General features: G+C 67.5%; 4 protein-coding genes across 7 annotated transcripts; 3 read left to right on the top strand and 1 right to left on the bottom strand.

The window, feature by feature from the left end:
• Positions 1-284: 284 nt before the first annotated feature.
• NAB2 (NGFI-A binding protein 2) lies at positions 285-4,797 on the bottom strand. Of its 2 annotated transcripts, none has more exons than XM_049818737.1 (7): positions 4,508-4,797; positions 3,157-3,961; positions 2,752-2,885; positions 2,148-2,199; positions 1,694-1,826; positions 1,387-1,587; positions 285-1,274 (listed from the first exon to the last, which is right to left on the bottom strand). In XM_049818737.1, the coding sequence occupies exons 2-7, from the start codon at positions 3,952-3,954 to the stop codon at positions 1,180-1,182; spliced, it is 1,413 nt and encodes a 470-aa protein (XP_049674694.1). In that variant the 5' UTR covers positions 3,955-3,961; positions 4,508-4,797; the 3' UTR covers positions 285-1,179. The 2 variants fall into 2 exon arrangements, with proteins under 2 accessions (XP_049674694.1, XP_049674693.1); XM_049818736.1 differs by having other exon boundaries at positions 1,694-1,787; positions 4,508-4,621.
• A 2,199-nt stretch (positions 4,798-6,996) lies between these two features.
• NEMP1 (nuclear envelope integral membrane protein 1) lies at positions 6,997-12,503 on the top strand. Of its 3 annotated transcripts, none has more exons than XR_007508374.1 (10): positions 6,997-7,114; positions 8,125-8,246; positions 8,341-8,551; positions 8,877-8,949; positions 9,110-9,203; positions 9,443-9,557; positions 9,810-10,035; positions 10,362-10,535; positions 10,803-11,231; positions 11,628-12,503. XR_007508374.1 is itself a non-coding variant. In XM_049819255.1 (10 exons), the coding sequence occupies exons 1-9, from the start codon at positions 7,033-7,035 to the stop codon at positions 10,990-10,992; spliced, it is 1,287 nt and encodes a 428-aa protein (XP_049675212.1). In that variant the 5' UTR covers positions 6,997-7,032; the 3' UTR covers positions 10,993-11,017; positions 11,628-12,503. The 3 variants fall into 3 exon arrangements, 2 of the variants coding, with proteins under 2 accessions (XP_049675212.1, XP_049675211.1); XM_049819255.1 differs by having other exon boundaries at positions 10,803-11,017; XM_049819254.1 differs by having other exon boundaries at positions 10,803-12,503.
• Positions 12,504-14,429: 1,926 nt separating this feature from the next.
• MYO1A (myosin IA) lies at positions 14,430-21,559 on the top strand. The gene is made up of 28 exons (XM_049818598.1): positions 14,430-14,552; positions 14,695-14,810; positions 14,998-15,092; positions 15,196-15,300; positions 15,385-15,431; positions 15,616-15,679; positions 15,751-15,849; positions 15,942-16,045; positions 16,153-16,300; positions 16,399-16,517; positions 16,601-16,687; positions 16,795-16,860; positions 16,980-17,084; positions 17,409-17,471; positions 17,631-17,831; positions 18,054-18,280; positions 18,368-18,568; positions 18,667-18,760; positions 18,996-19,145; positions 19,263-19,331; positions 19,574-19,660; positions 19,919-19,993; positions 20,099-20,233; positions 20,347-20,453; positions 20,528-20,660; positions 20,732-20,884; positions 20,956-21,083; positions 21,399-21,559. Exons 1-28 carry the CDS (start codon positions 14,430-14,432, stop codon positions 21,520-21,522), a joined length of 3,225 nt encoding a protein of 1,074 aa, XP_049674555.1. The 3' UTR covers positions 21,523-21,559.
• A 2,335-nt stretch (positions 21,560-23,894) lies between these two features.
• On the top strand, positions 23,895-25,490 carry LOC126046653 (tachykinin-3-like). Its single transcript, XM_049819347.1, has 5 exons — positions 23,895-24,006; positions 24,801-24,921; positions 25,014-25,110; positions 25,231-25,254; positions 25,345-25,490. Exons 2-5 carry the CDS (start codon positions 24,817-24,819, stop codon positions 25,488-25,490), a joined length of 372 nt encoding a protein of 123 aa, XP_049675304.1. The 5' UTR covers positions 23,895-24,006; positions 24,801-24,816.
• Positions 25,491-25,660: the final 170 nt, after the last annotated feature.

Genomic DNA, 25,660 nt, shown 5'->3' on the forward strand with positions numbered 1-25,660 from the left:
CCCTCGCACACCTGCAGTCAGCGCTTGCTTTGGGGTTTGTGAGCTGTCCCCCCCACCTGGGAGAGGGGATGTGGCACGGAGAGGGAGTCTGGGGGTGTGGGGGCAGGAAGATAAGCCATAAAATAAAGTTTTATTCCAAAATAACAAAATAAATAATCTACTGTACACGTTACAAAGGAAGAGTTGCTAATGCTCTAAAAAGACACCACACAGTCCTAAGGGGTTGGGGGACCCTGGGGCTGGGCACAGCTTGTGGAAATGGGGGGGGGGGGGGGGGGGGGGGGGGGGCCCCGAGGGGCTGGGGGGTGGGCAGGACTGCCCCAGTGCCCGTCAAACGCCGCCTGCTTCGTGCTGGGAGGGGCTGGACCTGTGTGACACCCCACGGCACGCATGACGCCCCATGGCACAGGGACCCTGCACGGCAGCACACGCAGTTAATTGGGGGGTGGGTGCAGGTGTGCGGGGGGGGCACGCTGGCGCTGAGCTGTGGTTGCTGTGGGGGGATATTTACAGCTGAAATGCTGCATGCGGGCGATGCGGTGCTGCGGGGGGGTGGTCGCGATGCATGTGCACGGTGTGCTTGCACGTGCATGCTGCAGGGAGCGGGGGGGGGGGGGGGCTGGCGGCTGGAGCGTGGGCGCTGCGGGGGTGTGCGCGGGGCTGCGCGCGCCAGCACCGTGTGCCTGGCGTGGGTGGCAGTGCTGACGTGGGAGCACGCGGTGCCGCACGCGGCTTGTGTGCCGGTGGTAAGGCGCCTGTCCCTGCACGGTAACGGGGCCAGGGGACATGGCTCGCCTGCCCAAAGCTGCCCAGGGTGGGGGGGTGGGGGGGAGATGGTCAGCATGAGGGGTGAGCCGACGAGGCGGGGGGGGCCAGGCAGCCTGGTGCGGGCAAGAGGGTCTGTACAGGGGGCTCGAGTCCATCGAGGGCTTCCCAGCCCCAGGGGGGGCGGTGGGGGCCCAGAGCCTGGTGGGGACGAGGGTATTGCTGCTGCGGGAAGGCGCATCCCGCCGCGGCTGAGGTAACCAGAGCGTCGGTGCAGGAGGGGATGGGGCCCAGGGAGGGCTGTGGCCAAGCCCTCGCTGGCTCTCTGCACCCGGAGCACCACCGCTGCACCGCCGGCACCCGTCCCCCAGCACGTTATTGCTTCGTTAATGGTGGTGGGGGGCTGCGGGGGCTTCACTGCCGGCTGGTCTCCTGTTCCACCTTGATGGTGCCGCGGGGGGGATCCGGGGGAGCTGGAGGACCCCGTTCTGCTAGCCCGTCCTCAAACTCTGTGGGGAGACAGGGAAGATGTCGTCAGGGTACCACTTCCGTAGGGAGAAGGCAGCAGTGCCATCTGGACACCCCTGCCCACGGCAACCCCTCAGCCCCGCGGGGGCTCACCTGGTCCCGGGGGCTTCCCCGGCAGGCAGGGGCTGAGCCGCCCCACGCGCTCATGCGAGACCAGCCGGGCCAGGCGCAGCCCTTCGTCCATCAGCGTCTGCTGGAGGATGTGGCGACTCCAGAGCCCGTGGGGGGGGAGGCCAAGGGGCACATCGGGGGCCGCACCAGGCGGTGGAGTCAGCCGGGGACAGGCCCCCACCGCTGCGGAGAGAAGGGCAAGAGTCAGTGCTGAGGGGCTGGTGGAGCAGGGGGGGCCAGCCACCGCCTGCCCACGGACACCCCGGGATGGGAAGGGACCCCCACTCACCCTGCAAGTGGCCGTCGAGGCTCTCCCCAGAGAGGCTGGCTGCATCCTCCTCCAGGCTGGCTCGGTACGCGGTCCCGGGGGGCTCCGGCCCCACCTGCAGCGGCAGCAGCTCGGAGCGGCTCTGCTCCCCCGCCTGACAAAAGCGCGTGGGTGAGCGCAGAGCACCGTGGACGGGCCCTATCCTGCTGAGGGTCTCTGCACCCACCCGCTCCAGGATGCCCACAGCTGCAGGCACAGCACCAGCCCCACAGCCGCCGACCCGGAGCCCCTCGCTGCCTGCCCAAGACAGTGCGGGCAGCCCCAGGCACACCCCACCATCCCGCCCAGGTGTGGGTGAGCACCCGCCCACGCTCACAGGTGTGCACACCTGCACGCGCATGCGCACCCACCTGCACCTGCACCCCCGTGCATGCGGCTGTGTGCTCCCCCCCCGCACCCCTGGGGGTGTACCCACCTCCTGCTTGAGCCGCTTGGCCATGGTGGCTCCGCTCTCCTCAGGATGTGCCCTGTGAGGGGGGGGGGGGGGGGGAGAGGAGAACGGGCTGTGTCAGGCGTGGGGGCGGCTGTGCAGAGGCCCCACGACAGGCATGCCCACCCGGCCTCCTGCCACGCTGCGGGCAGCGCCAGCCGCGGCAGCAAGCGTGGGCGGCCGCCCAGGCAGGGCGGTGCCGGGGGGCGGCGCGGATCGAGGCTTTGGCGCAGATGGAGCTGGGGGTGGCAAAAAGGGGGGGGGGGAAGCAGCTGGAGAGGGAAGGGAAAAGGCAGCCCGGCCATGGCATCCGGCGCACGCCAGGCTGGGGCTCTAGGGGAAGAGGGCAGGGGATGGGACATCCCCAGTGGCCCCCCCCCCCCCAGTGCCAGGCATCCCTGCCACCCTCTCCACCGCCGAGGTTAGACAGAAAACAGCACACGCGAGGGAAAGGGGAACTTGGGGCTGCAGGGTCCTGTTCCCATCCAGAAGCGCTGGGTTGTGGTGCAGTTCCCCGGAGCACAGAGCAGGTGATGGCCAGGACCGCCCCCGGGCCTGCAAGGTGGGGGTTTGCCAGGTCTGGGCTCACCTGGCAACCTTGAGCGAGGACAGGTAGGTGCTCTCCCGCGCAACCTGCCGCGAAAGCGAGAAGAGCTCGACGCGCCGCAGCAGCAGCGAGTTGTCCCGCAGGCAGAACTGGGCGGCCGCCTCGTTGATGATGAGCTGGGGGCAGAGACGATGCGTGAGCGGGGACAGGGATGGCAGCGCCCACGGGACCCCACGGCAAAGGCGGCATCTGCTCCAGGCAGGCAGATGCCACCTGGGTGGGAGCGGACCCTGGCTCCCACCCCCTCTCTGATGGAGCCCCCACTCCAACCTCCTCCCTGGGCCAGAGCCTGTCCCCCCCCCCTCCACCTCCAGAGCCGCCTTGGCCCCCACCCCAAGCCGGAACGTCCCCAGGACCTTTGAGCGTGGACCCCACCACGTCGCCCACCTCGTGCAGGGTGAGCTGCTTGCCCTCACGGCGCCGGGCCTCGCCACGGCCGTAGATCGCGCTGTGCCGGCGGATCTCCTCCTCCTTGTGCCGGTCACCATCCTCCAGCTGGAATATGTGCCCCACAGCCTTGGCCAGCTTCTTGTTGAGCTTCATCAGCGCCCGCAGCTCGGCCTCGCCGCCCCGGGGGCAGCTCTGCAGCAGCCGCTCCACGCTCTCTGCCACTGTCCGCGCCAGCTCTGGCTCCAGCACCTCCGTGCCCGCCGGCTGGTCGCCACCGCTCCCACCCGGGGAGAAGGGGGGACCCCCCGGCTCCTCGTCCCCACCGCCCTCCGACTCGGGGGTGCTCCTCCCTGGCCACGGTGGGGCAGCCGATGGTGACAGCTTCTCTCCCGGCTCCGTGGGACTGCGGGCCGGGGGTGTCCCAGTGCTGCTGCCCCCCTTGCCGGCGGCCTCGCTGGGGCTGGCGTGCCCGTTGCTGAGCGCCTTGCGCCCGCTGGCCTCAGAGAGCTTGAAGAGGGGGATGCTGCTGACGGGCACGGCCGAGACGGGCTGGCTGAAGAGCCCTGGGTTGGAGGCCCACTCGCGCAGGGCCTTCTGGAGGCGGCGGACATGCAGGGGCTTGGTGGCCATGCCCACCAGCGCCATGATCTCCAGGAACTCCTCCTCGCCCGCCTCGCAGAGCTGCTGCACGTCGTCCCCCCCTTGCTGGATGAAGGTCTCATAGTAGCCCAGCAGGTTGGCGCGCTGCAGCACCCGGTACAGCTGCAGCTCCCCCAGCGTGCGGGGCAGGGCCATGGCGAGCCTGCAGGGACGGACGGTGTCACGATGGGGGGCGGACAGATGGACATGCAGAAGAAGCCCCCTCCCCACCCTTGAGTACAGGGTGGGGATTGCCCCCGGGGGATGGAGTGACACGGGGTGTTTCACAGTCCCCAAACCCCACGGGGCACCCAGGCCCACCCATGCTCCCCGGGCTGGGATGGACCTCACAGCCACAGACCCCTTGGACACGGCACAGAGACAAGCAGGGGCCCCCCCTTCCCCCCTCCCCACCCGGGGCCGTGCCCAGCCCCCACCCCTCCCGCCGCCGGCACCCCCCCGGGGCCCCCGCGTGGGCCCGGACACGCGCCCGCGGCCGCCCCAGCCCTCCCCAATCCCCGACGGCACAGGGCCGGTGATGCGCCGGCGTCCCGGTCCCGTCGGGGCCATCCCCCCCCGGTCCCCCGCCCTGCTCCGTGTCCGCCGGTGCCCCGGGCCCCGCCGGTGCCCCGTCCCGTTCTCCCCCCCCGCCCCTTGCAGGTCCCCCCGGACCCCCTGTCCCCTCCCGCCGCCCCCCCCGGTCGCTCACCGCCGGCTGGAGCCGCCTCCGGCCGCAACGCCCGCCCCGTGCGCGGCCGCCGTATGCCGGGGGGGGGGGGGGGGGGCTCCGGGAACGGCGCTCCGCGGCGGACCGGGCGCTGGCGGCGGCTGGGGCCCGGGGGTCCCGGGGCTCGGGGGTCCCGCGGCCGGGCCGGGCACGCTCGCTCCGCCGCGCCGCGCCGCTTCTGCGCGCCGCCCACACGGGCGGTACCGTGAAATAGCAGCGGCCCCGGCTGCGCCGCGGCGTGGGAGGCCCCGGGGGCGGATCCCGCGGCTGCCGCCCCCGCCGAGCGCAGCGCGGGCGGCCGCGGCGGGGGGGGGGGGGGGGGGGGGCAGCGGGTGGAGGCGGCGGCACCGGCCCCCCCCTCGGGCGGGAGGCGCGGCGGCACCGGGAGGTGGGGGGGGAGGGGAGGGAGCGGGGACGGGCGCCCTGCACGGCGGCACCGGGGGTCCCGCAGCCCAGTCAAGCCGCTGCTGCGGTGGGCAGCGGGGAACCGGGCCGGTGTCCCGGACGGGACGCGCGGGGGACCGGGGCGGACACGCGAGGCACTGGGGGTCCGTCCGTAGGGGGAGGCAGGACCCCCCGGAGGCGGCGCCGGGCGGAGGGGACGCCGGTCGGGGGGCTCGCGCAGCCCCCGGCCCCGGGCTGGACCCGCAGGTGTGCGGGGACCGGTGCTCGCGGGGGCACCCGGCACCCCGGGCCGGCAGCACATGGGGCCGTGTCCGCGGGAACCTGGCGGTCCCCAGAGGGTGCAGCTCCCCGTTCCCCCCGCCGGCCGGGGTCCCGCGGGCTGCGCTCGCAGCACCTCCGGTTCCAGCAGCAAACCGGCAAGGTGTGGCGATACTCCCGGGCACCGCCGTCCCCGTTCCCCCGGCCTTATCCCAGGAGCACCCCCGTCCCGTCCCGTCCCGGCTGCCGGGGCGCCAGAGCCCTTTGCGAAGGGCTGGCAGTTTGTGTCTCAGCCTCCCGGTCACCGGCAGACACAGGCTGCCATTGATAGGCTTCAGGGTGAACACCCCCACGGCGCAGGCCTTGCCCCAGAGCAGCGAGACAGGGAGCGGAGGGAGGTTTCTTGGGGGGGGGGGGGGGGGGGGGAGAAAGGGACACTAAATCCCCCCACCCGCAGCACCCCGGTCCCCGCGGGAGGGTGACGGCCCCCACCCCGTCTCCGGCGCTGCGTGGCTCAGCGCTATTTATACCGCGGCTGGCGCGGCCGGGCTCCTGGCGTGGGTCCAGCCGCCCCCACGCACTCCTGCCCGGGGGGGGGCCGTGGCGGGGCCCGGAGCACGTCCCCGGGACTGGGGGGAGTGGGGTGCGCCGGGGGACAGCCGTGGCTCCCCCGTGGGCAGAGTCCCCAACGCGGGGGTCCAGCTCCAGCTCCCCCCCCTCCCCTCCTCGGCCCACCGCCCCCCTCCCACGCCCCTCCGCGACCAGGCGTCCGGCGCGGTGGGGCCGTTCCCAGGGCCCGGCGCTGCCCCCGGCTGACGCACATCCTCCGCCCACGGCCCCGCCGCTTCCCGGCTCCGCCGCCCACGGCCCGAGGGGGGTGGGGGGGCCGCCCGAGCCTGCTCTCCGCCCACGGGCGGCCGGCGCACCCGACGTCCCGGCGCCCGCCGCCCCACGGAGAGGGACCCACGGGGCGGGGGGGGCAGCTCACCCCCCTTCCCGGGGCTGGCGGCGCCCCGCGACCTCGCCGAGCCGACCCTTCGCCCGTGGGATGCAGGATCTCTCCGCTGCAGGGGGGGTCGCCCGGGCCCAACGGGACCCCCCCCCCCCCGGGCTGCCCTGCTCCCCCCGAGGGCTGTCCGTCCCCCGCCGGGGCAGGCGCGGCTTCGCGGCCCGGCCGGAGAAAGGCTCCTTGTCCCGGGCCCACGCCCACGCCCACCCGCGGCCCGGCTGAGCCACCGCCCCGGCGGAGCCCCGACCCGGGCGCGGCACAGCACGGCGAGTCCAGGCGGCCCCCGAGGCTGCGGGACCGGAGCGGCCGTGGGGGGCTGAGGGGCGGGACCTGCGTCTCCCCCACGCGTGAACCCCTCACAAAAACAACGCGAGACCGCTTCCTGATAGCAGGAAGCGCATGTCAATCAGGCGGGGCTCGGGAGGGGGCGGGAGGGCGTGGCGTGGCGGGCCTGTGCTCTGATAGGCTGAGGGGCGTGCCTGTCAGAACCGTTTCCAAGGCGGAGCTCGCGGTTGCTACGGGCTGGGCGTGCCTCTGGGTTGACTGGCGCGCTTGTTGGTCACCGTGGTAACCGAGAGCGGGACCATGGCAGGTTCCTGCCCAAGCTACGCTGATAGGGTGCAGGCCCTGTCAGTCAGCGCGGCAGGCAGTGGAGGGGACGCGAGTGAGGTCGCAGGGGCCTTCCGATAGGTCGGCTCAGCCGTCACTCCACGATGACGCCACGCGAGCCCCCCCCCATTCTCGTTGGCTGCCGCCTGCCCCTCGGCCGCCGTTACCGGGTGGGCGGTGATCGGCGGCGGAAGCGGAAGTCGGCGGCGCGGCCGCGGCGGGAGGGATGAAACGGGCTCCGGGGCGGCGGCGGCTCCTGGGGGTCCTAGTGCTGCTGCTCCTGCCGCCGCCGCTGCTGGGGGGTGCAGGTGCGCGGGGCGGCGTCGTCATGGCGGGGCTCGGGGCGGCGGCGGGCGGGGCGGCGGGGGGGGGGATCGGGGTCCAGCCCGGGGTCGCTGCCCTATGGCGTCGTTCCCTGGTGGGCGGAGGGCCGGCCCCCCGGCCGCCTGAGAAGGCGCTGCGGCCGATCGGCCTGGAGCGGAGCGGGAAAGCGGGCTGGAAGCGGCGGCACCGACCGTGACCGGAGGGGCCGAGCCCCGCTGCCGCCTCCACCCTCCCGGCTCCCTCGGCCTCTCCCGCGCAGGCAGCCGCAGGGGGAGCTGCCCGCTGCCCGCCGAGGGACACACACCCCCGCCCCACGCAGTCCCGCTCCCGACTGGAGCGGTGGGGAGGGGGAGGAGGGGTCGAGTCGAACGCAGCCCCCCGCCCGGCTCTTCCCGGGCAGCCGCCCCTTGTTCTGCGTCGCGGTGTTTCTCCACCGGGCGAGCAGCCGCACCGCGTGGCTCTGTGCCCCCTGTGGGGGGAGCCCCGGCGAACAGCCCACCCACTCGCAGAGCGCTCCCCGGGGCCTCCGGCCTCCTGAGTGATGATGCGGCCCGCTGCTGTGGCAGAGGGTGCCGGAGAGACTGGGCTTGCGGCATCTCGCTGTACGGATCTGCCGGTGTGGCTGGGCCTTCTGTGGGATTTGGGAGCTTCCTTCACCTCAGTGGGCGAGTTCGTGCAGGAGGCGTGCTCCAGTTTAGTTTTCCCTGAGATGGGGATGGGTCTAGAACGAGGAGTCGAGCTGGAAAGGGGAGCAGGGATGAGTCTGTGCTGTTTCTGACAGTCCCAGGAATGGGCTTATCCCAGAAAAGAGCCAGACAGCGTGTTCTGAGGAAAACGGAGGAAGGACTTTTATCTACTCAGAGCATGCTTAACTGGGGGAACTCCAGGCAAGGAAAGTGGAGCCGTGTGTTTTGGTGTCTGAAGCAGATGGGAACAGGGGCCTCGTGTTTGGTCTGCATTGCTGAATCCCTTTCCTCTGCTCTGTGTTGCACAGATGCCAGGGAGTCGGTGATCCCGCTCCACGAGGGCCACATGTACCATCACTCAGCTTCTCGCCACTTCTGCTACACCAACACCCGTGTCCCACAATGGCACGACATATGGACAAGGACACAGGTGAGAGGAGAAGGCAGGTCCTCCAAGGTCTGGCTGTGCTGAGCCCCTCCAGCAGCTGTGGCCATGTCCCTGTTTGCTTCTCTCCCCTGTACAGATCCGGGTCAACAGCAGCCGGATGATCCGTGTCACCCAGGTGGACAGCGAGGAGGAGCTGGAGGAGTTCAACATGTGGAACATCATTTTCTCCTTCCTGAAGGAGAAGCTGAATGACACCAGCATCGATGTGGATCTCTACAGCAACAAAACCTGCCTGAAGGTTGAGCTGCTGGAGGCCGGCACGACGTACTGTGTTGTCCTCTTCCGACGTACGTCTGCTCCGTGGCAGGGGCTCCTGGGGTGGGAGGTGGGCCTGGGCTGCACCAGCGCTCTCAAGAGGCCAACGAGGATGTGCCCAGGCAAGCTTATGGTTTGAGGGCTGGCAGGGCTGGTCCTTCCTTGGGAAGGAAAATGGGCCTGCAGAGGGAAGTGTGTCTTTGTCCATGGGATATAAAGTGGGGGAATCTGGGGCTCTTGGAGGTTTGCCTGGGATGCTGCCCTTTCTCTGTACTTGTGACCATGTGGCAGGCTGGAGCTTGACCTGGAGGGTACCTTGCTGGGGTTCCTCTCAACCTGGATTCACTCTCTTTCCAGGCTTTGACCCTAAGCTGTTCCTGGTTTCCTTCCTGGGCTTGTTGTTGTTCTTCTGTGGTGACATGCTGAGCAGGTGAGTCGCCTCCTTTCCCTGTGAGCTGGGGACAAGGAGGGTTGGGTGGGCAGTGTCTGGTTGGCTCTGCAGCCTGCAGGGGGTTGCTCCCAGCGGGTGTGTTGGCGCACAGTCATCCATGAACTGTAAAACACCTTATGCACATGTGTGATCTCTGCAGGAGCCAACTCTTCTACTACTCGGCTGGGATTAGTTTTGGCTTGCTGGCCTCCCTGCTCATCCTTGTCTACATGATGTCCAAGGTCATGCCCAAGGTGAGTGTCAAGCTGTCTGGGGTGAGAGACCTCGCAGCAGTAGCATTTTCAACACCTATAGGGGCATTCTGGTGAGAGTGCTGGAGTATGTGGCCTTGGGGTGCTGGGTTTATGTGGCCTTGGGGTGCTGGGTTGTGGGTCTGGCTTTGCCATGGAGCAAGGCTTGGCAGCTGGGGGGAGGTAGCCATGGCTGCCTGCTGCCCTACAGCCTGTCTTGAATTTTCCATCTCCTCTCCTAGAAAAGTCCTGTTTACTTTCTGCTGGTAGGAGGCTGGTCCTTTTCCCTGTACCTGCTTCAGCTGATCTTCAAGAACCTACGTGAGATCTGCAAGTCCTACTGGCAGTACCTCCTAGGTAGGTGTGAGCCCTTCGGACTCGCCGGTTCACCAGTCTGCGTGTCTCCTACTGGAGCTGCAACATACTGGTGGAAAATGCTGAGCTTTCCTGCCCCCCTGGTTGCTGCAGACGCTGCCCTCATGGTCCTGAGAGAGGTGGGCTCTGGCGTCAGGTTTAACTGCAGCCCTGGCAGATGCTGCTCAGCCAGCTCCTGTCAGCCAGGCTGAGCCCTCCAGTTTGTGCCTGCCCAATCCCTCTGCTCTCCTGCAGGCTACCTGCTGCTCGTGGGCATTGTGAGCTTCGGTGTGTGCTACAGGTATGGCCCGCTGGAGAATGAGCGCAGCATCAACCTCCTCTCCTGGGCCCTGCAGCTCTTGGGCCTGTTGCTGATGTACTCAGGCATCCAGATCCATCCCATCGCCTTGGCCTTGGTGGTCATCGCTGTCTGCACCAAGAACCTGGACTACCCCTTACAGTGGGCCTTTGCTGCCTACAGGTGAGGACCGCAAGCACCCCGGCTTCCTCCTGATTCCCAGCTGTTGTTGGGCCTGGGTGAGCTGCTGGATGGAGTCTGTGTTGCAGAACCAGGGCTTTTTCACTGGGGTTTGGGGCTGGGGTGGGTATACTGGGGGTGTTGTATCCCTTTTTCCCTGGGGTTTGTGCAGGACAGTGACCTGCTTCTCCTTGTGGTTGGGAGCCTCTCTCAGGAGCGAGGAGCAGAGGCTGGAGGGATATGCTCTTCTCCTCCCACTGCCAGCTCTGACCCAGCTGGGGGTCTTGCCCCGGCTGAGCGGGCAGTAACTGGTGCTGCTCCACTGGCAGGAGAATGCAGAGTGCCAGGCTCGGGCCAAGCCCCCCTCGCCTGCTGACGGAGGAGGAGTACCGGCTCCAGGGCGAGGTGGAGACGCGCAAGGCCCTTGAGGAGCTTCGAAACCACTGCAGAAGCCCGGATTTCTCTGCCTGGACTGCAGTCTCCCGCATTCAGTCTCCCAAGAGGTATCATCCCCTGGCAGTGTGCTCCTGATCTCTGTGTGCTTCTGAAAGCCTGGGGTTGCTCTGTGCTGTTGCCTCTGGCTTTAGAGATAGGGAGACAGAGGCACAGAAGGTCTGTGGTGTGTGGAAGCAGGGTGTACCACAGGGAAAGGACAGATAACGCCCAGTCTCGGCACTGAAACACTTCACTCCGGCTCCTTGTGTGCCAGGGCCTCGCAGGAGGCCACCAGGCATGCGTGTACAGCACGCTTCTTCGTGGCTTCTTCCCAGGTTTGCTGACTTTGTGGGTGGTGCCTGTCATGTCACTCCCAATGAGGTCTCTGTCCATGAGCGGGAGTACGGCCTGGGTGGCATCTTCCTTGAGGACCAGCTCTTTGAGGAGGAAGAGGATGATGATGACTCCTTTGACAGGAATCACATGAGTTATTCCCTGAGCCATGTCCACATGGATGCCGATTGAGGTCAGCTGCCACAGACCCACAGAGGTGAGGGGCAGAACTGCTGCTGCTTTCCCACTGCCCTGACACCTGTGGAGTGCAAAGCCCCATGTGGCGGGGAGAGCTGGTGTGTCTGCTCTCAGCGACCCCAATCCCACCGCAAGCTGGGCTGCTGTGAACTCTGCAGCAGAGCCTGGTGGGAGGAGGAGGACGAGGGGGACTCACACCTTCATATTCTCCAGGCAGCTCCTGCCAGGCTAAGGTGCGAAAGCTTCTGTCAGCACTGCCCTGGGTGTTGGCAGGGGATATGCAGGGAGCTGGTCCCAGCTGGGGACAGCAGGCTAGGCAAGGTCTGCCCTGCTCACAAGACGTGAGACACTGGTCCTGCCTGAAGGTGGACTGGAGCCACCCTGCCTTTTGGTGGGGGTGCTTAAGAGTTCCATGTCGTAGGGGCAGGGACCTCCTTCCCAGGCCTGGGCGCTGATCTGGCTCCCGCAAGCACCCTGAGCCCCGTTCCTCAGCACTGGTGCTGTGGCCAGCAGATGGGAGCTCTTCTTCCTCACCCCACTGCCTCTGGGCTGCCGGACACCCTGGCTCTGCTGGGAGCCTCTCTGCCTGCCGGGGTGGGGACGGAGCGAAAGTTCTGTCTTGCGTGCAGGTGCCTGTGAGGGTGATGTGCACGAAAGGAACTTTGGACCTGTCCCACCGGTACCTGCATGCTCAGCATCTGCCTGCTGCCAGGCCGCTGTGGGGAGGGAACAGGCAGTGGGTGACCTGCTGCTCCTCCTCCTGCTGTTACCAAAGAAGCCAGTGGGCTCCAGCTGGTTGGGCTGTGCCTCTGCCTTGGCTTAAATCTTGTGTGGATACCAAAAACCCCAGCGCCTCCCTGATGGAGATGCAGCTCAGTCCGCCCCTCCACGTGGATGTCACAGAGCTCAGGAGAAGACAGCCTTGAAGTCTGCTTGGTTCCCCGTGCGCTCACTCCGCTTCCCGCAGCTGCTGTGGCAGAGGCTGTGCTCAGCCTCCCGCTCCCTGCACCTCCTGTCTGCCAGGCGGTCCCTGGGCTGAGGATGAGTGTGGATGTGCTTCCTCCTCCCTGCCTTGCTGGTGGTTAGGTGCTGGCAGCTCCCTGTCCCCTTGAAGCTGGTGCCCTGGGGACGGCCCTTCCTGCGTTCCTGCTCCCTGTGCTGGGGAGGGGGCTCTGCCGATGGTCACTGGCCTTGCCAAAGCACAAAGCTGGAGGGGACGCCCCAATCTATGCAACTTTCTAAGCAATAAAGCTGCCCTCTGGTAGCCTTACTGCCCTGCGGCTGCTCTGCTGCCCAGGGGCCTGGGCTCCCACAGCCCGGCCCGTACCTCACCCACGCTGCTGCCAGATTTTTTGCTGTTGGTTTGTTTCTGTCCCAGGTTTACTCCCCTGCCCTTGCTGCGCTTTCTTCCCTGCTCTGGTGTGAGCAGCCTCCGTTACTGTGTCCCTCCATGGTTACTGCGTGGTTAATGACTGATTATATTTTTAATAAAGATGTATTTTGTAGGTAATGAGCCTCATCAGTCTGTCCCGCCATGACCCCAGGTCTCACCCTCAGCTCTGGTGTGTCCTTGACTCTGGCTCGTCCACCCATGGGAGCTCGCTCTGCTGAGGATGGTGCTTGGGGACAAAGAAAAGGCCCCTGGGTGATGGGTTCCCTGCGGCAGACCCAGAGCAAAGGCAGGACTGCCCGTGGCCACAGGTCTCTCACCCTGGCTGCAGTGTGGGCAGGTGTCTTCTCCCTGGGAGCAGCCCTGGGGGCTCCTGGCTCTGCCAGCCCTGTACCTTGCCCTGGTTTCCCACAGCCCTGAGAGGAAGCTCCCTTTGTTTGCTTGGCTGCAAGTGACATTCTCTGCTTGTTCCTGCTACAAGCTGCTGGGCTGGGGAGGGGGCCACGGCAGCAGCAGCCTGGCCAGGCTGGGACCATGTGCGGGGCACCGGCTGGGGAAGAGCCTGGGGCTTCTTCCCAGCTGGCTGATGTGCTTTGTGCCTCAGTTTCCCTGTCTGCGAGTGGGTGTGGTGCCCTGAGGGAGGTCCCTCTGGCCCTCCGCCCCTCTGTGGGCCGGACAGGGCCACCACCGGGGCTGAGCTGGGCTGGGTTGATCCCTGTCGGCTCCTGAGCAGCCCCAGCTGAAGCCACTCCAGGAGCTGCTGCTGCTCTGTGATCAGGAGGTGAGTTGCAGACCCCTCTGCTCCCAGCCTAAAGCACCCAAGCCCCCCCCACACCCTGGGGCTGGCCGGGGGCACCCTGTCTCCACAGCCCTGATCCCAGGGTACCCCCACCCCAGGAGACCTCCCAGTCCATGGGGCATGGGGAGCTCTGAGACCTGGCACCATGGGGAAGACTGAGGTGAGCCCAGGGCTGCCCTGGAGCTGGGGCAGGGGTCTCTTACTCTGGTTCCCACCCATGGGTGCTCACCCTGGGGTCCCACACCCAGCAGCATGGGGGTCTCAGTGCTGGTGCCCTGTGCAGGGGGAGGCTGCAGGGACCTGCGGGAGGCTCTGCCGTCTTGTCCGGAGGCTGCTGCCAGCGGGGCAGCTCCTGATGGAGCCATCTTCATTGCCCCATTTGCCCCATCTTTCCCCACCTCCTCGCTCGTGAACTTTCCCTGGGTGCCGATAAGTGGGGCTGGGTTTACAACCTGTGCCGGGGCTGTAAAGCGAGGGTGAAGGTCACCCCAGGGAATGCAGCTGCTCTGTAAGGATGGGTGAGGGATGGGTGGAGTGTGGGGGGAAAGCAGCACTGTTTCTCCTGAGAGCCCTTGGGTGCTGTTGGCTGCAGGGCTGTCAGGGGGACCTGGGCTCCCCCAGCCCTGAGCCTGTCCCTTCCCCACCCCGGCTTCCCCTTGCCAGGAAGCAGAGAGGAAGCAGAGGCTGAATTCATCCCTGCCCCAAGAATAGGGTGCAGGTGTCCACGTTTCCTGGCCTGGCCCCTGCTTCCCCTGCAGCGGTGGGCAGGAGCACAGTGTCCTGCCCCTGCCCCGAGCCACCATCCCTACCACAGGGTCCTGGGCACCACAGTGTCCTGGGAAGGAGTCCTCTGTGCCGTTGTGGATGTGTGACTGCCTTGTCCCTGGTCCCCAGGGGCTGCCAGCCCCAGCACAGTGCCTGGGAGAGCGGGGCATGGCAGGGTCAGGGAGCAGCCAAGGTCCCAGCAGCATCCCGCTGGCCAAGGGCCGCATCTTGCCCTGCCCTGTGCCAGGCTCAGCTGGTGCTTCAAGCCTTGCCATGTGTCTCAGTGGGTCCATGCCCATTGGGTGCCAGGGCACACCACTCTCCCTGGTGCCCTTCTGAGCCTTTAAGGGCAGGGGGCAGCTAGGGGCATGGGGGCTGCTGAGGACTGGGGGGCGGGGGGGGTTGGGGAAGGGGCTGCATGTCCATGGCTGCAGCCCTCCCTCCGCTCTGCCCCAGCTGCCCCGGAGCCACCCGGCCATGGAAGCTACCAACTCGCTGCTGGATGCCGCGGCAGTTGGGGACCTGGTGCTGCTGGACCCGCTGACCGAGGAGTCGCTGCTCCACACCCTGCAGGAGCGCTTCCGCCGCAGCGACATCTATGTGGGCACCGGGCCAGGGGCAGGGGGTCTGGGGCAGGGAGGGAGGGGTGGTCTGGGATGGGGAGCAGCGTATGGAGTGGGGAGCACCAGGATCTGGGCTGGGTCCTCCTGGCTTACACCCACACCATCCTGCTTACCCGCAGACGTACATTGGAAACGTGGTCATCTCGGTGAACCCCTACCGGTCCCTGCCCATCTACACCCCTGAGAAGGTGCAGGAGTACCACAACTGCAACTTCTTCGCTGTGAAGCCCCACATGTGAGCTCAGGGAGCCCAGCAGCTGCAGGGTCCCTCAGTCCCCCTGCACCCTGCCAAGGGCTTCACCCATGGGCAAGCCTGAGGCATGGGGTTCTGGGGGAGTCCGCTCGGGGTGGCCTCACAGCCACAGCATTTTCTGAAGCCCACGGTCTGCTCCAGCCCCCTTGTAACCCCTCCTCGCCCCCAGCTATGCCATCGCCGATGATGCCTACCGCTCTCTGCGGGACCGGGACAGGGACCAGTGCATCCTCATCACTGGCGAGAGTGGGGCCGGCAAGACAGGTAGAACCAGGGCTGCTGCTGGGTGCTCACAGGGCTGTGAGGGGCTCAGGGGGCTGGCTGGTGGGCATTCATGGCCCCGACGCCCATGGCACCTTGCTTGCAGAGGCCAGCAAGCTGGTGATGTCCTACGTGGCGGCTGTGTGCAGCAAAGGGGAGGAGGTGGACAAGGTGAAGGAGCAGCTCCTGCAGTCCAACCCCGTGCTGGAGGGTAAGCGCCTGGCACCCTGTGCCCATCCCAGGGCTCAGCACAGCCCCCCCGGACCAACGCTGTAACCCTGTCCTCCCCCTGCAGCCTTTGGAAACGCCAAGACTGTCCGCAACGACAACTCCTCCCGATTTGTAAGTGACGGGGGAACCAGGGCGGTGGAGCCACGTCCCGTGGGGAGCAGGGCCAGACCTTGCCAGGTCCACGTGGACCCTGATGGGGCTGGAGGCATGGCAGGGGACGTGGACGTGGACACGGGGAGCGGAGTTGCCACCCGCCGTGGGGTCCCCCTGCCCTGACCCCAGCCCCGTCCCTCAGGGCAAGTACATGGACGTGGAGTTTGACTTCAAGGGGGAGCCCCTGGGAGGGGTCATTAGCAACTGTGAGTACCGATCACCCATCCTGGGGGGGTCCCACCTCACACGCGCTGGTGACGCTGACCCCTGCCTGCAGACTTGCTGGAGAAATCCCGCATCGTCCGGCACGTGAAGGGCGAGAGGAACTTCCACATCTTCTACCAGCTCCTAGCCGGGGGCTCGGTGCAGCAGCTCCGTAGGTCCAGGCCCCCCAGCATGGGGGGGTTTGGGGGGGACCAGGGGCCTGGGGGGGCCATGGCTGAGCAGCCTCCTCCCTGCCACCCCCAGAGCAGCTGAAGCTCCGCCAGGACTGCCGGCACTACAGCTACCTGAACCGGGAGAGCTCTGGCCTGCCCGGCATGGACGATGCGGCCAACTTCCATGCCACGCAGGTACCACTGGCCAGGACGTGGGGAGCAGGGAAGCCGTGACACACCCCCCCCCCCAAAACAGCCTGGGGCCAACCCCATCCCCCTGAGCTGCCTGTGTCCGTCCCCAGGATGCCATGAGGATCATCGGCTTCTCGCCCGCTGAGATGATGGCACTGCTGGAGGTGACGGCAGTGGTGCTCAAGCTGGGCAACGTGCAGCTGAGCAGCAGCTACCAGGCCAGCGGAATGGAGGCCTGCAGCATCGCTGAACCGCAGGGTAGGTGCAGGGATGGGGATGGGCCTGGGGCGGGTTAGTGGGGGAGGCTCTCACCCCCCCACCCTGCTCGGCCCTGGCACCGCTGCCTCCCTGCACAGAGCTGCAGGAGATCTGCGAGCTGATCGGGCTGGACCCCGGCAGGCTGGAGCGGGCGCTGTGCTCCCGCACAGTGAAGGCACGGGACGAGACGGTGCTCACCACCCTCAGCGTGCCCCAGGTGAGCGGGACCATCCCCTGCCCACGGGCTGATGGCCGGCAGCCCCCCAGGAGCCAGCATGAGCCCCTCACCCCTCTTTCCAGGGCTACTACGGCCGGGACGCACTGGCCAAGAACATCTACAGCCGCCTCTTCGACTGGCTGGTGAACCGCATCAACGCCAGCATCCAGGTGAGTGCCCAGGATGACAGGCACTGGCCCCCCCATCCAGGATGGGGCCCTGGACCCCCACCCCACACAGGACCAGGACACAGCTCAGCACCCCGCTGTCTCCCCAGGTGAAGCCAGGCAAGCAGAGGAAGGTGATGGGCGTCCTGGATATCTATGGCTTTGAGATCTTCCAGGTGAGCACAGAGCCCACCCGGCCCCATCCTGCTGCTGGGGGGTCCGGGGCAGTGGGTGGGACATGTGGCAGGGCCGGGGACTTGGGCAAAACCTGCTACACAGGACCCTTCTCTTGCAGGACAACAGCTTTGAGCAGTTCATCATCAACTACTGCAACGAGAAGCTGCAGCAGATCTTCATCCTGATGACCCTGAAGGAGGAGCAGGAGGAATATGTCCGAGAGGTAACCCTGGCCCGTCCCGTGCCAGTCAGACTGGATGCAGCTCTTCTACCCCTGCCAGAGCACAGCCTCCGAGGAGTCTTGGCCCCCTGAGGATGGGGAAGTGCCGGAGACAGCTCCACAGCACGTCCCTCCCTCGCCCCGCTCCCTGCCGGGAACGGATTCAATAGCAGGAAGGCAGGGAGGGATTTGGGATCCCTGCCCCGTGGCCGGACGTCCGGTTCCTGCCCCACAATAGCTGGGGGGGTTGTCCGTGGGGCAGGTTCCAGGTGGTCCATGTGACATGTGGCTGGAAGGTCTGTGCATCTGACCCCCGTCTGTTCCTAGGGCATCCAGTGGACCCCAGTGGAGTTTTTTGACAACAGCATCATCTGCAACTTGATCGAGAACGTGAGTTGCCCCCCAGGGGTCCCAGATTGGGGTCCCAACTCCCCTCCATCACACCTGGTGCAAGTTCGGGATGAGCAGAGCCTGGAGCAGCCCAGGTTCGATGGAGCTGCTGCTCAGGGCCGGGGCTGTTTTGGGGTGACGCTGTCTATCACGGCACAGAGCAAGTGTGGGATCCTGGCCATGCTGGACGAGGAGTGCCTACGGCCTGGTGTGGTCAATGAGGACACCTTCCTCACCAAGCTGAACCAACTCTTTGCCACCCACAAGCACTATGAGAGCAAGGAGACACAGAACGCCCGGCGCGTCATGGACGCCAGCTTGCCGCCACAATGCTTCCGCATCCACCACTACGCTGGCAAGGTCTGCCAGCAGCCACGGTCACCCACTGGCACCCACAGCCCCAGCCCCAACAGGGGAAGCCAGGACCCCTGGGTCCATTTCCCAGCTTTGCATGGGAGCTGTGGGGCTGGACTGGGAAAGGGGTCAGAGGCACTGAACCATAACCCGCTCTCTCCCTCCTCCCTCCCCAAACGTGGCCCCCCCATGCACCCCGCTGAGCGCTGACCCCACTCCTGCGCCCAGGTGACCTACAATGTGACGGGCTTCATTGAGAAGAACAACGACCTGCTCTTCCGTGACCTCTCGCAGGCCATGTGGGCCGCCCGGCACGCGCTGCTGCGCTCCCTCTTCCCCGAGGGAGACCCCCAGAAGGTCTCCCTCAAGCTGCCCCCCACTGCCGGCTTCCAGTTCAAGGCCTCGGTGACGACGCTGATGAAGAACCTCTACTCCAAGAACCCCAACTACATCAGGTACCGCCCCTGGGGGGACCCCCGACCCCAGCCCTGGTGCCAGTGGGACCCCCTACCCCCCTCCCAGCCCACTGCTGCTCCCTCCAGGTGCATCAAGCCCAACGAGACCAAAACGGCAATGCTCTTCACGCCGGAGCTGGTGCTGGCGCAGATCCGGTACCTGGGGCTGATGGAGAACGTGCGGGTGCGGCGGGCAGGCTACGCCTTCCGCCAGCTCTACGGCCCCTTCCTGGAGCGCTACAAGATGCTCAGCCCCCGGACCTGGCCCCGCTGGGCTGGCAGCGACAGGTACGGGGCTAGGACAGGCCATGGGCGTGTCTGGCAGCCCCCTCCCCGGTCCAGGGGCTGCAGGGCTGTGACCGGCCTCGTCTCCCACCACGGTGCAGGGATGGAGCCGAGGTGCTGCTGGCAGAGCTGGCGTTCCCCCCCGAGGAGCTGGCGTTCGGCCACACCAAGATCTTCATCCGCTCACCACGCACCGTGAGTCCAGGGATGGGAGAGCGGGGGCACAGGGGTGACCCTGCTATGGGGCAGTTGGGCTGCCAGGAGGGGCAGGGTCTGACCTTCTCAGAGCAGGTGCCAGCCCTTTGCCCCGCTGGCAGCCCCGAGCCCATCCTGGGGGCTCCTGGGTGATGCCGCAGCCCCCGAAGGTTGCTCCGGGCCGGGGGTCCCTGTCCCCGCTTGGCACCCCAGTGCTCACCCTGGCTGTCCCCAGCTCTTTGACATGGAGAGGCAGCGCCAGGAGCGCGTGGTCCAGCTTGCCACCCTGATCCAGAAGACGTTTCGGGGCTGGCGGTGCCGAATGCATTACCAGCAGATGCGCAAGAGCCAGATCATCATCTCCGCCTGGTTCCGGGGCCACATGGTGAGAAAGGAGCAGGGGGTCCTGGCTGCACTTCCCCTGCCCCATCCCTCACCCCCTGGGCAGGGCCCCCTGGGCTCTTCCAAGCACCCCGGCTCACCCCAGCTCTCCCCACCACAGCAAAAGAACAAGTACAGGCAGATGAAGCGGTCGGCGCTGATCATCCAGGCGCACGTGCGGGGTTGGAAGGTGAGTGCTGGGCACCCCGTGGCCGCTGGCCGGGGCCAGCAGGTCTCCTAGCGCGGGCAGCATGGGCAGCGGGGTGGGGGGTGCCTGGCAGGGAGGGACTGGGGGCTCCACGTGCCCTGTGGGGGGACCAGACTCATCTCCTCTCCCCATCTCTGTCCTTCTCTCCTGCCTCTCTCCCGCTCGCTCCCTATCTGTGTTGGTCTCTCCCTGCCTCGGGCTCCCTGGGCTCTCACCCCTCGCAGTCTCGCCGGCTCCTCCGGGAGCTGAAGTTCCAGTGCCACCGTCACGCGGCCGCTGCCACCATCGCCGCTTACTGGAGAGGGTACCAGGTAACGGGGCCAGCCTGGCTGCGGGGCCCTGTGCGCTGCCTCTGTCCTGCTGTCCACACCGCTGTGTCCAGGGCTGTCTGTCTGTCTGCCCACCCTGGCTCCTGCCCACCCTGTCAGGCTGGAGCAGCTGTCCTTTCCGCTGGGGCCAAATGGGGACGGGGAGGGGGGACACACCGGGGTCCCATGGGGGGTGGCAACAGGAGGGTGGCGAGGTCCCGCGTCCCCACTGCTGCCGCCGCTGACGGCTGTCTCCGGCAGGTCCGCAGGGCGTACAGGAGGTATTTCCGCGCTGGGGCCAGCGCCCGCCTGGCCAACTTCATCTACCGGCGGCTGGTGAGCAGGGCCGGGGGGGGAAGGGGGGGCACGGCACCTTCTAGCCCCCCATCCCTGGGGCTGGACCGGGGACCCTCCTGACCCCCTGCCGCATTGTCACTTCAGGTACAGAAGTTCCTGGTGAGCCTGGAAAGGAACCTCCCGCCACTGGTGGTGACGGACCGGACCTGGCCCCCCGCGCCATACAGGTTCCTGACTGACGCCAACCAGGAGCTGAGGAGCATCTTCTACCACTGGAAGGTGGGAGCAGGGGGCGGGGTGGTGGGGGCGCTCCGGTTGGGACCTTGCGTTCTTCCATGCCAGCTCCCGCCTGGGGGTCTTGAGCAGCACCGAATCGTCCCCTCCCTCGGCAGTGCAAGAAGTACCGAGACCAGCTGACGCCACAGCGCAGGGCTCTGCTGCAGGCCAAGCTCTGCGCCAGTGAGCTCTTCAAGGACAAGAAGACACTCTACTCCAAAAGGTGCCAGGGCTGGGGGCTGCCAGGGCAGCGGGGGGGGGAATGGGGCAGCTCTGGCTGATGGTCTCCATCTCCAGCCTGCAGCAGCCCTTCCAAGGCGAGTACCTGGGGCTGACGCAGAACCCCAAGTACCAGAAGCTCCATGCCGTGGCCAAGGACAAGCTGGTGATGGCCGACACTGTGAGGAAGGTGAACAGAGCCAGCGGCAAGGTGAGTCCCCTCCCTGTCCCCACCGCACCAGGAGGGCATACGGGGCCATGCTGACCCCCCCCCGCCCGCAGACGGTCCCGCGCCTGCTGCTGCTTACCACCGAGCACCTGGTCCTGGCCGACCCCAAGGCTGCCCAGCCCAAGACCGTGCTCAGCCTGGGCGACATCCGCAGCGTCTCCGTCACCCGCTTCTCCGATGGCTTCCTGGCCCTGCACCTCAAGGAGGTACACGGGGAGGGGCATCCCTGGGGGCTCGGGGGATCCCTGGTGGGACTGACACCCCCCGCTCCTCACAGACCTCCACGGGGGGAGCCAAGGGCGACTTCTTGCTTGTCAGCGACCACCTCATCGAGCTCATCACCCGCCTGCACCAGACCCTTATGGACACCACTGCCCAGGCCCTACCCCTGCACATCACCGACCAGTACGGGTGGGGTGGGGGGGTGGAGCTACCAAGGGTGGGGCCTGCAGGGTGGGGCAAGACTTGCAGGGGTGGACCTTGCAGGGTGGGGCAGGGTGGTGTCTGGGGTGGAGCTCACAAGGGTGGGGTAGGACGGGGTGAGGCTTGTGGGGGTGGAGCTTGCAAGGGTAGGGTCCACAGGGTGGGGCATCAGCTGTAGCAGGCAGCCCCAGAGAGGTGGGTGTAAGGAAGGCAGCTCATTGGGCAGGAGGTGGGGCGGGGCTGGGCATGTCCCCACCTCACCCCACCCCTCTGGCCTGCCCCGCCCCCCCCCCCCAGGTTCTCCACCCGCTTCCAGAAGGGCGATGTGGCCGTCACCGTGGTGGAGTCGGCCAAGGTGGGCAGCAACGTCCCCATCTGCAAGAAGCGGGGCAGCCACAAGATGGAGGTCCTGGTCCACTGAGGGAACCGCCATCCCCTGCCAGGACCCCCACCCACCCCTCTTTGTGTCATCCACCTGCCCGGCCCGGTCCTTGCACCACCCAGGAATTGCTGCAAACTCATTAAACAGATGCTCTGGTGTCAGTACGCGGGTGGCGTTGCAGCAGGTACCCCCGTTTCAGGCAAGGCAGGGAGACCCAGTGGTGCCAAAGCCCCAGGACACGGCGTGGCAGGGCAGGGGCAGAGCCTGGCGCCAGGCATGGAGCCCCCCCACTCTGGCCACCCACCTTTCCTGCCGCCTGATTGCGGCCGGCGCTCTGCTCTGCTCTGCTCAACAGCGATTGGAAAGGCCCCAAATTGCAGCCACTTTTCCCATTAAGTGGGAAAGCAGCTCGCTCTGCTGCAGAGGCAATTTCTGGGTGGCCGCGGGTGGCTGGCACGTGAGGTCCTCAGCACCTGCCTGCCTGCACTGGCTGTCCCTGTCTCCCCCCACCCTCCTGCAGGACCCCCTGTGCAAGACACTCCCCGCCGCACCCCTGCACCAGCAGCCCTCCCCAGTCTAGCACTGCGGCTCCTGGGCTGGTGCTGGAGCTGCATTTGGGGACCGGGGCTGTGGCCCGGAGCAGAGCGGGGGGACAGAGGGGAGCCACTGCACGGCCCCAGTGCCACCACTGCAGCCCAGGTCCTGCAGGACCCCCACCAGTCCTGCAGCCCCCAGGAGCCGGGGTCCCCACACAGCTCCTGCAGCAGCCACCCCCCTCGCTGCCTTTTCTCTCCTGTGCTCATCAAGCTCTTGGAGAGGTTGGTTTTTTTTTTTTTTCTTGTCCCCACACGTCACTCGCATTACCTTCAGGAGCTGACAACTCCCCATCACATCAGCATCAGCACCAGCTCCCAGGTGGGCCCTGGAGCATCGATGCGGTTTGTCGTGCACGGGGGGGGACGACATCTAGGCACGCGTGCCAGGGCACTTGGGCAGCGTGTGCAGCTGGGGGGGGCATGTGCGTGTGCGCGGGGGCACTTGATGGCATTGACGTGCCCCGGCTCCGAGGGCTCCCCCCGCTTCCCGCTGCAGGCTGTGTCACGTCCCAGCGCAGGGACCTTCCTGCCCGTGTGTGGCGAGGGGCGAAAGCCGTAAACAAGCCTGCCGCAGCCTGGGGCACCGCAGCTCTTCGCGGCTGCGTCGCACTTGGCACCACACAAGTAGGTGTTATTAATTAATTAGGCCGTCTCTGGCCAGACTCCGATTTAATTAACGTCCCCGGCACTGCAGATGCTGCCCTGCCCCGGGCTGCGCTGCCACGTGAGCCGCCGCTGCCAGGCCGCCTTCCCGTGGGGCTGCCGCAGCTGCCAGTGCAGCCGCCTGTTGCTCAGGCTGAAGTTGGTGGCTCTCGCTCGTTGGCCTGCGTGCTCCCCCTTCCTTCGTGTCCCTCCGGTTCCCCCCGACTTTTCCTCCCCATCTTCCATCTCTGCACACCCCAGCCTCCTGGCTGGGGTTAGGGGACAGAGACACTTGGGGTGGCTGGGGATGCAGGATCAAGCCCAGGCTCCCAGGAGGCCAAGTTGGGCTGGGGCCAGGGGGGGCTGGCGCTGGTGGTTCTGGCCCCATCTGGGTCACAGAGGGGTCTGGGAAAAGAGGCATGTGGGGCTGGACCTGGGGCTGCCAGGGCCTATCAGAGCCGGGAGGGCTCCCCGTAGGCAGCACCGTACCGGGCAGGCCAGGAGCCCCAGAGTGGGGCTGGGGGAGACAGGTAGGGTGTGCAGTACAGAGAGAGTGTGCGTGTGTATGGGCACATGCGTGCTTGCGTGTGCAGTTGAGGAGTTTTATGTGTGTGCAGGTGAACACGTGCGCATGCACGTGCGTGCGTGTGCATCGCGTGTGTGTGGTGGGAGCCTGGCTGATCCCTGCTGTGGTGTGAGACCTCCTAAAGCCCGGCTGCAGAGCAAGCGCCAGCAACTGTGCCAGTGTGGCAGACAGGACCGCTCCCACCACGTGTGTCCCCACACGTGCCAACGGCTGCATCGTGCTCGGGTGTGCGTGTCCCCCATGCCTGCAGCACAAGGAGGGGCCGGGGGCTGCGTGGGCACAGTGCCTGCGTGCTGGCCCCCTACCACGGGGCGCTGCGGCGCAGTGGGGAGCTGGTGTGCTTGCGTGGGCGCGCTTGTGTTGCGGTGTGACTGCGTGTGTAACGGGTGCCTGTCGGTGACACGGTGCCTGTGTGGGCGTGAAGCTGCAGGGTGGGGGTACCACCCCCCCCGGCCCCCATTGGCGGCTCTCCTCTCGCCCACCCACGCCATGCCATGGGCAGAGCCCCTTATTTAACTCCGCACAGCAGCCAGCACCCCGGTACTTCGCCTCCTGGCTGAGCCTGTGTTGGGAGAGCCATCGTCGCAGCCTGCAGCCACTGCCCACCTCACCTCGCCGTGTCTCCCGCTCTGCAGCCACCAGCGGCGAGGGTCGCTCTGCCCCCAGCTCTGCACTGGGCGACACCTGAGGGCTCAGCAGGTCTGTGCCCCTGCAGCACCCGGCCCTGGGGGCTTCCTGGGGTTCCTGGGGGGCTGCTGCATCCCATCCTCACCCAGTTCGGGCTGGGAGAAGGCAGAAGGGAGGAGGGGAAAGTTGGTGAAGGCAGTGGGGAGGGCATGGGCCGGGAAGAGAGACAAGGTGAAGATGCTACTTGAATTCGGAGAGGGCTTGGGGGGGGCTCTGGAAGCAAGTCTGGGTCTGGGATCTGACTGTTAGCAAGCGTGCATGTGCCAGTGCATGTGTCAGGGGACACATGTGTGTGCTAATAGGGGTGAAGGTGCAGGACTGAGTCCGAGCCTGCCTGCGTGAGCTCGGTGTGCCCGCACTCGCCCTTTTGTGCGTCTTTGCACGGTCCGGCTGGTGTGTGACCGCGCAAACACGGCACCACAGGCACAAGCGGTGGCACGGGACCCCCAGGCCCACAGTGGAGCCATGTCCCCCCACACCTCTGCGATGCATCCCCCATAGCGTGCCCTCCCCGCACCCCTGTGAGGCAGCCCCGGGCTGCAGCCCCCCCTGCCCAAGACGCTGGCAGAGTGCTGCCAGCCCGCAACTGGGGGAAGAATTTACTGCCCACTCCCCATCGACCCCGGGAAGCGGCGCGGTTCCTCCGACCGCAGACAGGGGTGGGGCCCCCCCGTCTCCCGTGTCGCTGCTTTCCCTTCCCAGCGCTTGGCCCGGTCCCGGGCTCGTCCCGGGCCGCCCCGCGGAGGGGGCGCTGGCTCGGGGCGGCCCCGGGGCCCCGCCGCTCCGCCGCTGACCGCTGCCCCCAGGCTCCCCACCCCGAGGATGAGGAGCCGCCCGGCGCTGGTGACGCTGCTCGTCCTGGCGCTGCCGCTCGCCCTCGCCCGCCGCCCCCCCGCCGCCCCGCCGGGCCCCGCGCCCCCCGCACAGGTAGGGCCGTCGGGGCGGGGGTGCAGGCGGCGGGCGGACCTCCCGGGAACCCCAGAGGCCCCCTCCCCGCTCACCCGCTTCGCTTCCCGCAGGCGATGCCCGGTCCGGAGCCGCTGCCCTGGAGAGCCCGCGGCAGCCCCGGGGCCGCCTACGCCGCCGTGCTGCAGCTGCTGCGGGAGGAGGACGCCGGTGAGGACCGGGGGCGAGGGGGCCGAAGGCAGGGTGGGCTGCGGAGGGTCGGTCCGTCCGGTCCCGCCCGGCCCGGCCCCCGCCCCGCCGGCGCCGCTCACCCGCTTCGGTCTCTTCCAGGTCCCCCCGCGGCTCCGCGGAAGCGTAAGTCCCGTCCGGTCCCGGTCCCGGTCCCGGTCCCGGTCCCGGCGCCGCAGCCGGGCCCCGCGGCGCTGACGGCGGGTCTCTCCGCAGGGGACATGCACGACTTCTTCGTGGGGCTCATGGGGAAGAGGGCGGCAGAGGCCGGGCGGCCGGCGGGGCGGGGGAGCGGCGGCCAGTCCGACCGGTGCTCCCCGGGACCCCCCGCGACCGGCGGGGCCCCGCCGCGGGCGGCGTGAGCCGGCGGGGCTGGACGGGGCGCGCCCCCGCGGTCCCCCCCCTCCCCCGCCACGGGGACCGGCCTGGGCCGTGCCCTGTGTCCCACGGGCGAGGCAGCGCCACCGGGGACGGCGGTATCGGCGGGGGGGCGCTTCCCGGGCTCCGCCGCCGCGGAGCCGTGGTGGGAGCC

This window comes from Accipiter gentilis, chromosome 16 (genome assembly GCF_929443795.1).
Source record: "Accipiter gentilis chromosome 16, bAccGen1.1, whole genome shotgun sequence".
In the NCBI taxonomy this organism is placed as follows: Eukaryota; Metazoa; Chordata; class Aves; order Accipitriformes; family Accipitridae; genus Astur; species Astur gentilis.

Coding starts and splice junctions, on each gene's coding strand:
- NAB2 (XM_049818737.1), bottom strand. CDS start 3,954: ATGGCCCTGCCCCGCACGCTGGGGGAGCTGCAGCTGTACCGGGTGCTG. Junction 2,886..3,156: donor AGCAGCTCACCCTGCACGAG/GTGGGCGACGTG, acceptor CTCTGCCCCCAG/CTCATCATCAACGAGGCGGC. Junction 2,200..2,751: donor TCCTCGCTCAAGGTTGCCAG/GTGAGCCCAGAC, acceptor CCCCCCTCACAG/GGCACATCCTGAGGAGAGCG.
- NEMP1 (XM_049819254.1), top strand. CDS start 7,033: ATGAAACGGGCTCCGGGGCGGCGGCGGCTCCTGGGGGTCCTAGTGCTG. Junction 8,247..8,340: donor ACATATGGACAAGGACACAG/GTGAGAGGAGAA, acceptor TCCCCTGTACAG/ATCCGGGTCAACAGCAGCCG. Junction 9,558..9,809: donor CTACTGGCAGTACCTCCTAG/GTAGGTGTGAGC, acceptor GCTCTCCTGCAG/GCTACCTGCTGCTCGTGGGC.
- LOC126046653 (XM_049819347.1), top strand. CDS start 24,817: ATGAGGAGCCGCCCGGCGCTGGTGACGCTGCTCGTCCTGGCGCTGCCG. Junction 24,922..25,013: donor GCCCCGCGCCCCCCGCACAG/GTAGGGCCGTCG, acceptor CGCTTCCCGCAG/GCGATGCCCGGTCCGGAGCC. Junction 25,255..25,344: donor CCCCGCGGCTCCGCGGAAGC/GTAAGTCCCGTC, acceptor GTCTCTCCGCAG/GGGACATGCACGACTTCTTC.
- MYO1A (XM_049818598.1), top strand. CDS start 14,430: ATGGAAGCTACCAACTCGCTGCTGGATGCCGCGGCAGTTGGGGACCTG. Junction 14,553..14,694: donor TCCGCCGCAGCGACATCTAT/GTGGGCACCGGG, acceptor GCTTACCCGCAG/ACGTACATTGGAAACGTGGT. Junction 18,569..18,666: donor CGCTGGGCTGGCAGCGACAG/GTACGGGGCTAG, acceptor ACCACGGTGCAG/GGATGGAGCCGAGGTGCTGC.